Raw genomic sequence first — 10,155 nt, 5'->3', positions numbered from 1 at the left:
GCTGAAAATCACTTACTACTTGGCGACTGCGTAGTAAGTGCATGTGTTGCGTGTGCTGCGTCTCAGCATGCGCTTGTCAAAAAATCGTGTGCTGCGTGGCTTGCGCCGAAAAACTTGGCTTGCGTGAGTTGTGTCACGTGCGTCTCAGCATACGCCCGGTCTTATACTTGGCAGTGAAAATAATAGTAGGGAATGTGATGGATAAATGATGAACCGGAAGAACAGTCTTACGGTAGTGAGTGGAAGTCTTGGTGGGGAATGGGATTGAGGACATGGGAGCGGAACTGAGTGGTTTAGATTTACTTCAGAATGATAGATACATTTTTATGGATAAATGTATAAATATTAAAATATTGAAAATAAAACATACAGAATTGAAAACCGAAAAAATATTAATTAAAAATCTATAACTGTACATTTTAAGCGGAGTCAATATTGTCATAGTCCAGTTAACAAACTAGATGGAGTTAAATGCGGCCGTGCCTGTGGACCACTGGTTTTAGAAATACAAGAAACGTTGATAATGTATAAGATTATTCATAATTATTGTACATTTTCCAGTCATTTAGGAATATCTGTTGGATGTAAAATTGATTAACATTACCAAATAATTTCCATTCTACCCTGAACAGCAACAGTATTACATTATAAGTGGCTAAAAAAGCTACTGCGAATATTATAATAACAAATGTTAACATTGTAAAAAGGTAAATAACTAAATGAGAGGCTTCATGACTTTTATTCCAGCTTGCGTTTGTTCAAGGAAAAAACAAATCAACATACAACAACAACAATCAACAACTTATGTGTCAGGTTCGGTTCAGGTTAACAACATGGTAGTTTTGTAGCCGACTTTGTTTGGGATTGTTTATATTATCACATCATTATTAATTTTGGTTTTACCTGATATCCGTTGAACGATAATAACAATTTGTTTTGTACTGTAGAAATAATACGAATAATAGTCCAGGAATGGCGTCGAACCTAACTCAGCAGCAAATGACGTCTCAGAACGTCAGGCAACAGTTAATTATTTTAGCCAGCTCAGGAGGGTCTCATAAAGATCAAGCCGACAAGTGAGTAACTTATTTATAGTTATTAATGTGTCTTAAATTACTATCCTGAGAGTGAAACTTTACGCTCTGGCACATATCAATTTCACTCAGCCAGCAGATGGCGGCTGCACTTTACTTTATGTCCTACAAACAACCGAATGAAAATATCAATTGTTCGATTGTTTCATTCGATATATCGTTTGGTTAGTTAGGTCAGGTTAACCTTACCTAACCAACCAAACGATATATCGATCGATATTTTCATTCGAATGAGTGTAGGACCTAAAGTAAAGTGCAGCCCAGATGGCTTTGGGAAATAGCCTACGTTAAATTTACAACTCGTGTTTCAAACTCCGGTGTAAACAGGATTATAGAGTAAACCTAACCTAGCCTATTAATATAGGCCTAATGAACTGGTGATTTTATTTAAGTTAGGGTTGTGATTATTTTGGATGCCTTGCTCTCAAACCCATCTACATTATGATTGAGATAATCATCTAGTGTTAAGTTTTTAGCCTCTGACAAGCTCAGTGAAAATAGCCAGGAGTAGGCCTAACTGAAGCGCTAACTTATGTTTCATCACGGTCACTGGTTAGTAACTCCCTACTAATTAGGCCTACTTGTTTTCTAGGGCAGGTCCTATATAACATAATAACATAACTTAACACGTTCGCTACTGCAATAGTACGAAATTTTTCATTCAAGTGGACCAGCGACGCACATATGCGTCGGCCGGGTTCCACCCATAGACTGCCGTCGCATATATGCGTCGGCTAGTCACATTAAAATAGACTGCCGTCGCATATTTGCGTCGGGGTTCTAATGTTATTAAAATGCTTATATCTTTGTAACGGTCTATTTGATGGCTCTGAATTCCCTGCAGTGGTCTACAGAGATGTCTGACGCACAACTGCGTCGCTTGGTCTGTGGATATGATGATTGGTGACGTCATATGATAGTTGGAAAAACTGGTCTTTACTTTTCTGCATCACTGTATGTATGTATGCAGTATGTATGCTGAATTATCCTATGTAGCTTTTATATTTGTTCAGTTATAAACTGTTCTTGATCAATCTTTTTTTTATTTTAGGCCTACTTACTTTCACCTCAAAACACAAAAAATGAACTGTCGCATATATGCGACGTTTGGTCTATTTCAAGAAAACTATGATAGTTTTCACTATCGTCTTCGCTGTAGACCGGGCGTCGCAAATATGCGACATTACAAAAGGTTATTAATAATACAAAAAAACAAGAATATATTATTTACAAACACGATTGTAGCGTATTACAATGTATATGATCACTGTTTTACAGGTTTTCGCCCGTGGTCTGTGTGTACTGTTATCCAAGTGACAGCCGGTCTGTGTGTAAGATTCAAATGTATACCTCGGTCTGTGGCAATGACCGCGGCGTCGCATATATGCGACGCTCAGTAGCGAATGTGTTAAGCTAACTTATATATTCATATAACTTTTCCATGAAGAGGGCTGGGGAGTAAGTTATATGGGAGGTCCATGGAATAACACCCCAGTAAAGACCCCTCTTTGCTAGTACTTAATAGGTTAATGAGTCATCATAGGGTCTGCACCCGATGTTTGAAATTTTCTACAAGACAATTTCAAAATCGTTTCTTCGATGTTTAACCAACTACTCCAATAGCTTGGAAACCTACTTAAAACCCATGGATGAAGGCCTACCGTAACACACTGGTAAGTTAGACTAACTTATAACCGATACTTTACCTTCCTAATCGACTTCCTAATCTAAATTCAAAACATTTAAGTAATGCGGCCACAAATCCGCATAAACTCCGACCTGCCCTCCCCTCATGCCTAAATAAGATCAGTGTTCAATTTTTTTAAGTTAATAGGCTATAACTTAAAGATCCCATTTCTACCCGGCCAATTAGACCTAACCTACCCATTAAGTAGTTATTATAACCAACTGTAAAATTACCTTTTTACCCATCTAATTACCCTAATTTCTCCCGATGATTAACTTACACACGTTGAATGTCTCCCCCACCAAAAACCCCGAATTCCCACCAGTCCCCTAGTGAGTTGGGGTTATTGCTGGTATAGCCTAGTAAGTTTTTACATTTCCGTAAATATTTCGCTTAGGCCTAACTTATTTGATGTTTGATACGGTAACGGAAAAATGAATTAAAGCAATACAGAGAGCAAAAAATAAATGAGCTATTACGGGATAACCATTTAATCTATTTCTCTTCTGAATTTGGAGACAGATGTTCCGAAAAAATTGACTTGTGTTGCTGTTTCCCCGCCAATCTGAAGAAGTCTAAATATCCCACTGTTGTAGGCAAAAACAATATTGACTCCAGTTATAATCTAAATGCATAACTTATACGTTATATAGCTTAAATATTGATATTTAATCTGATAAGGTAATACATCGCTGTCCTCTGCAGTGGCAGCGCTTTACCTGAACAGTAGGGCCTAGGGTGGGCCATTCCGGGGGGTATGGAATCCAAAGATTTGTATAAATTTTTTTACATAAATTAGATGGATTTTCTATCATTTGAGGCACTTGATTAGAAGTTGGGTTGGTTAAATAATGGTACGTTATTTTTTACTATTTAAATCATATCAAGAACTGCATTTTTTTTATAATAACTCACAATTCTGAAGATTGCAGTACTGTTGAAGTAGGCCTAACCCCATTTTAACCACGAACACAAACACACTTCACAATAACATCACCATCATTCTTTAGTAAATTCATCATAATCTTTAAATTTATGATTGCTAAAACCGTAATATGGCTACTCTAATAAATCTGTACGAATAATATTACAAAACTAAGAGTGTCAACTTATTATTTCATAAAATATTACAACTAGACAACCCATTTGCCAGTTGGTGTACAACATAAGGACACGGCGTGATGTAAACAAAGCCACACTAGCGCTCAGCACTCCCAGCGAGAATATCGAGAATCAACGTCTAGTGGGCCAGATTAAATCGGCCCACTCCGCTCCATATACTAATGCATTGATACCATATAAAATAAAATTATATTGTATAGATTATAATAAAAATAAAAGAGAACCATACTAGGTGGCGTTCGCAGAGGCATTCACAAAATTGAGCGGAGTCATCAAGGGTTCATATTATATTGTTTTTGTCATACTGCAGTAAAAACAGTAGTTTTTAATGAATGTGTTGCGGGTCTAAAGTAGCATTTTTACTCTTTAGGGAGTAAAAATCGTTTTTAGCCTCTATGGAGTAAAAATGAGCTGTTGTCAACTCAATTGTAAACGATTGCATGTATCGAAATATGTATCGATTCGTGCCTCGTAATCATTTTAACTTACAGTCTACAGTCTCTTCCCATAACATTTTAGCATTGCAGATACATTAATCCATTCCCACACTCAACACTGCTCACCTTACCACTACTTCCTTTACCACCCCCTACGTCGTGGACCTGTTTCCCTCTCTTCCCATAGCATTTTAGGATTGCAGATACATTAATGTAATTGCCAAAGACAGTTCCCACACTGTGCACTGCAAGACTTACTACTTCCATCACAGTTTCCTACGTCATAGACCTGTTTCCTTCCCTTCTCGTAGCATTTAAGTATTAGATACATTTATCTAACTGCCCCCCACTCTGCACTGCCAGCCTTTACTACTTCCTTCAACACTTCCTAAGTCGTGGGGCCTGTTTTCTTCCCTTCTCATAGCATTTTAGGATTAAAGATACATTAATATAACTGCCACAGACGGTTCTCACACTATGCTCATACTTTACTACTTCCTACGCCACTTCCTACATCGTGGACCTGTTTTCATTACTTTCTTCCCAAATTCGGTCCCAAATCTTTCCCACGAGAACAATCGTTTCAGTACCGCCCACTTCCTGCCGATCTGGTCCGGTTAAACCGATGTGCTGATAAAAATTGACCGGTTAAAGAGATGTCATTTCCGCTGAGTGTAGTCCGGTTAAACCGATGTCCAGTTAAAAGGTGTCCGGATAAGAGGGAGTCTACTGTACTTCTTTCAAAATTTTCTATGTCCTGGGGATGCTTCCATCCCTTCTCATAGCATTTCAGCATTGCAGAGATATATTAATCTAATTGCTACAAACGGTTTCCAGTTCCCACACTCCACACTGCTCACCTTACTACTTCCTTCGCCTCTTCTTACGTCGCGGACCTGTTTCTCTCTCCTTTCCCATAGCATTTTAAGATTGCAGATCTCTTGACCTAATCGTCATAAACAGTTCCCACACCGGACTGCTCGCATTTACTACTTCCTTCGCCACTTCCTCTACGTCACGGACATGTTTCCCTCCCTTTCCGTAGCATTTTACGATTGCAGATACGACTGCAGATGTTGGCGGTGGATCACTGCGGGATGGTATACTACGCTTATGTGCAGTCGGTGCTCCAGTACGGAATTTTGGCTTGGGGTGGCGTCTCATCCGCTGTGCTGGAGCCCTTGTTTGTATCACAGAAATCTCTAATAAAAAATATTCTTAAAAAACCACTCCGATATCCAACAGATCAACTCTTTATTGAATTTCCAGTATTGAATATTAGGCTACTATTCATTAAATCACTATTACTGTTTATAAAGTCAAACAAGCAACAAATATTTACAGAAATATCACATTGTTATCCCACTAGAAACCGGATAAATTTTGGCTTTTGTTTACCTAGATCATTCCTCAATTCCACTAACAAGAACGCTTTCTATCTAGCACATGTTTTATACCGTAACCTCCCATCAGACATTATCGAGGCAGAGGGTAGCAGTGTTGCTGTGTACAAACGCAGGATTGGCGAGTGGCTTGCGCGTATCGGGTGGGCGGCTGCAGAGGCGCTGATACAGTCAGTTTACACAGTATAATTATTTTCCATTACCTGAAAAAGATGTTTTCGCCACGGCTGATGCAGAATTCAACCATGTTTTTGTTACCGTTTTCAGTAACTTCTAGTTTAGTAGGATCCATTTTATTTTATTTTTATGTATTACTATAGACTTTCGTATTTGTTTAAATCAAATTAGGGGTTTCCTTTCTAATATTCAATTTATAAAGGTCTTTGTCTTTTTTAATTTCTAGTAGATGTAGGTAATAGCATCGAGCAAATTTGAACAAATTTTAAATACTTTGTATATGCCTAACAATGGTTTACAAGAACTCTTCCCCCGATCACAGATTAACAGTCTATCCGGGGGAATAATTCCATGTAATATATTGTTCTATTATTGTACGGTTTAATTTTTGGAATAAAAGTATTTTGATTTGATTTGACCTAAATCTAATCGTCATAAAGAGTTCTCACACTCCGGCCTGCTCACCTTTACTACTTCCTTCACAACTTCCTACGTCACGGACCTGTTTAGCTCCATTCCCTTAGCATTATTGGAATGCAAATACCTTATACCTTATCTATTGGTCATAAACAGATCCCACAGTCCGGACAGCTCGCCTTGACTACTTCCTTCACCACTTCCTACGTCACGGACCTATTTCCCTCCCTTTCCATAGCATTGTAGGATTGCAGATACCTTGATCTAATCGTCATAAACAGTTTCCACACTCAGGACAGCTAGCCTTTAATATAACGATACTTAAAAACGATTTATAACAGCCTTGACTACTTCCTTCATCACTTCCTACGTCACGGACCTGTTTTCCTCCCTTCCCATAGCATTTTAGGATTGCAGATACCTTAGTCTAATCGTCACAAACAGTTCCCACAGTCCGGACTGCTTGCCTTGACTACTTCCTTCACCACTTCCTACGTCACGGACCTGTTTCCCTCCCTTTCCATAGCATTGTAGGATTGCAGATACCTTAATCTAATCGTCATAAACAGTTCCCACACTCCGGACAGCCCGCCTTGACTACTTCCTTCACCACTTCCTACGTCGTGGACCTGTTTTCCTCCCTTCCCATAGCATTTTAGGATTTCAGATACCTTAATCTAATCGTCACAAACAGTTCCCACAGTCCAGACTGTTTGCCTTTACTACTTCCTTCACCACTTCCTACGTCACGGACCTGTTTCTCTCCAATCCCATAGCATCATAGGATTGCAAATACCTTAATCTAATGGTCATAAACAGATCCCATACCCCGAACAGCTCGCCTTTACTACTTCCTTTACCACTTCCTACGTCGCGGACCTGTTTCCTTCCCTTCCAATAGTATTTTAGGGATGCAGATACCTTAATCTAATCGCCATAAACAGTTCCCAGACTCCGGACAGCTCGCCTTGACTACTTCCTTCACCACTTTCTACGTCACGGACCTCAAGCTAGTGTGGTCATTTGATTATATTTATGATTCATACTGTTTCTGTTCTAATATCTGTGGAATAATGCTATCAGCTATTTCCTTATCTACTGCATTCAAAAGTCAACAGCTGATCATATGTCTTTGTTTATGTGTCAAATACTCTGCTTCCATAAGGATTACATTGAAACTTTGAGATCCTGTGGGGCGGATTCCTGAGAGACTTTTTTAACGCCATATAGATGTTGGCACTCACCGATATGGTCTTTATCACCATGCAAAATTTGAAAATGATTGATTCAGTCGTCTAGGAGGAGTTTGCGTATTACGAAATGCATAAGAGTCGACGTATAAGAGCTTCGCTCGCTCCGCTCAATAAAATTCTTGACTTGTCCTATTGCATTATCTGTATGCTTAAAGGAATAAATATATATTGTCTATTGTCTATTGTTCCCTGATAGTCAAGCGCCGCCGGCTGGCATTGCCTTGTCCATTATATTCTTACTAACAGTCATCCAGTGGTCGAAAACTCGACCAAAAATACCTAATGTACCGACTTCTTAATTTTCACTCCATGCTGTAAATAAAACATGTGATTGTAATTTCTTCCATTTGTTTTGATTTTCTGTTTATATTTCATTGTTATTTCGTCACCAGCATAGCATGGCAACCCATAAAGCCCATGTTAATTTTTTAAAATTTCAAATTAATTTTTTGTGCTTATATTTGAGCCTATTTGAATTTTTAAAGATATTCTGCACCTACAGAAAAATATCTTTCTAACAGTATGCAAAGATTTTCCCTGCGATGCACTTGAGCTAGAAAAAAGGTTTTAAAGAAACATGCTTGCCTATTAATATATAGATAATATTAATATTAATAATAGATAATATTAATATATTAATATATAGGTGCCTAGAAGGGCCCGAAATCCGTGGCCCTTCAATGTGTTACGAGATGATTGCATTGTATTTCAACAAAAGTTATGGTTGAATGTTCAAGATTAATTTATTTCACAGTTTATTCAATAATACCAACCAAATAACCTATAAAGTATTTAAAAATATACTTTACTGTTTATTTTGGGTGGGCCCGGCCCACTTGGCCCTTATGGAAGCGCCGCCACTGGTCCTCTGTGAAACTGTACCAGATATTTGTACCTTAATTTGCTTTGTAAATTTATAAGTTTTCTCAGTTGTTTTTAAAAATAGTGCTTTTACGTTTTTGCTGCACTATCTGAGAAAAATGTGATTCACATGACTGTGGTCTCATCCCATGTTGATGGACGCCCATAAGGGCAGGGTAGGAGAACTATGGATGGTGGAGTGGCGGTTGTGGTACAGAGGATATTTTTGCTATAACAACCTTTTGACATTTAGTAATCTAGGGAAGGGGGCTGCCGTGTCAATGGTGAGATGCTGTTAAGACATAAGGACCTTAAAGGATTGCAGTGAATATTATTTGTGTAATTTTGATTTTAGGTATAGAGCAATCCTTGAATCTATTCAAACATCATCAGGGAATGACATCATTGAGGCTTTGAAGACATTTATTGAAGCTAGTAAGTGTAATTTAACAAAATAAGTTACCGTAGCCTGCAGTGTCTATCAACTATCCCCTGAGAGATCAGGATACTTAAATGATTAAAAGGATTGTTAAATGGTTAAAAATGAATATATAGCCTAGATATGGTAACGGAAATTCCTTTCTAAAAATGACTAGGCCTACAGTTTGGAATATAACTTGATTTTGGAAAGAAATAACACAATATAAACTTAAATTACACATAGGCCTAGTATAATTTTATTATTATCAATATCAATTGAGATGAAGATGCCACCTAGGTGCGTATTTCAAATCCAAATATGAGTTAAGGATGAGTAAAAAATGGAGTGAGATGCCTTGTGTGGCTTTGTTACTGGCGAAGACCAGCTGTTTTATCAGGCAGGACCTTTAAAAAGTCCAATGATAAAGTTCAGCTGGGTCCAGTTCCGAAGCATAAAAAAGCTACCATACACTCTTCTCATGATCCGAACAGGTACCTAACTTTTTTATTACTAAAGCGAGCACTAAAACCACTCCACTGACCACCACGTAAAAAACCACTGACGTACTCAGCTATTTATTTATAATGCTATTTATATACACTGTACCCATTAACAATCTGACAGTTAATTGAGGTTAGACATAGACGTACATACCATTTAAATCTAAGCTATGTCTTTAGCCTCCTATAAATAATCTGTCAACATTGAGAGATTGTCAAACCTCCCTTTACCATCCAAACACTCATGCAGGAACTAAAATATCAATGCTTTTTGTTTTTATTATTGTAGAGTTAACTAAGATTAAGACCATTCTGAAATTAAATAATCATCGTTATTGTATTGCTAAGTCACAAGGACTGAATGATACTGATTTAATTGTTTTTGTTTTTCAGTTGTCAATGAGAATGTAAGTTTAGTTATTTCAAGACAGATTCTAACCGACATAAGCACACAGCTTGTGGAACTACCAGACAATATTTCCAAAGCCGTCTCACACTACACTTTAGATAAGGTAATTATTTTTTATAAAGTGGTTAGTTTTAGGGCTGGCACGTACTAGCCCGACCACGACTCCGTCCAGTCTGATATGGCTTGTTTTACAATTAGCGTAAATGGAACAGAGCGCACTTGTCGGACAACCTAAGTTTCAGAGTTTGGTCGGGTCCGAATTGTTGGCTATTGCAGCCAAAAATATAACAAATTGTAACGGCGCAACATGCACTACCTCTGACCCGACCAATAGTCCTAGATCAAGCTAACAGTGAGCACTTGTTTTTTTAATG

The 10,155-nt window shown here is 38.0% G+C and overlaps 1 protein-coding gene across 1 annotated transcript in view; it reads left to right on the top strand.

Annotated features, from left to right (window-relative positions):
* Positions 1–801: 801 nt before the first annotated feature.
* The window catches only part of LOC128990065 (COP9 signalosome complex subunit 4), a 37,232-nt gene continuing 27,878 nt past the window's right edge, over positions 802–10,155 (top strand). Inside the window, exons 1-3 of the mRNA XM_054412295.1 lie at positions 802–1,076; positions 8,807–8,886; positions 9,766–9,884. Of these exons, the coding sequence (XP_054268270.1) occupies positions 973–1,076; positions 8,807–8,886; positions 9,766–9,884 (303 nt within the window). The 5' untranslated portion in view covers positions 802–972. The remainder of the gene's footprint in view (positions 1,077–8,806; positions 8,887–9,765; positions 9,885–10,155) is intronic.

Source organism: Macrosteles quadrilineatus, unplaced genomic scaffold (assembly GCF_028750875.1).
Source record: "Macrosteles quadrilineatus isolate MER2022 unplaced genomic scaffold, UCM_ALF_1.0 Scaffold_3__2_contigs__length_128488019, whole genome shotgun sequence".
In the NCBI taxonomy this organism is placed as follows: Eukaryota; Metazoa; Arthropoda; class Insecta; order Hemiptera; family Cicadellidae; genus Macrosteles; species Macrosteles quadrilineatus.
This window is presented reverse-complemented; position numbering and strand designations above follow the sequence as displayed.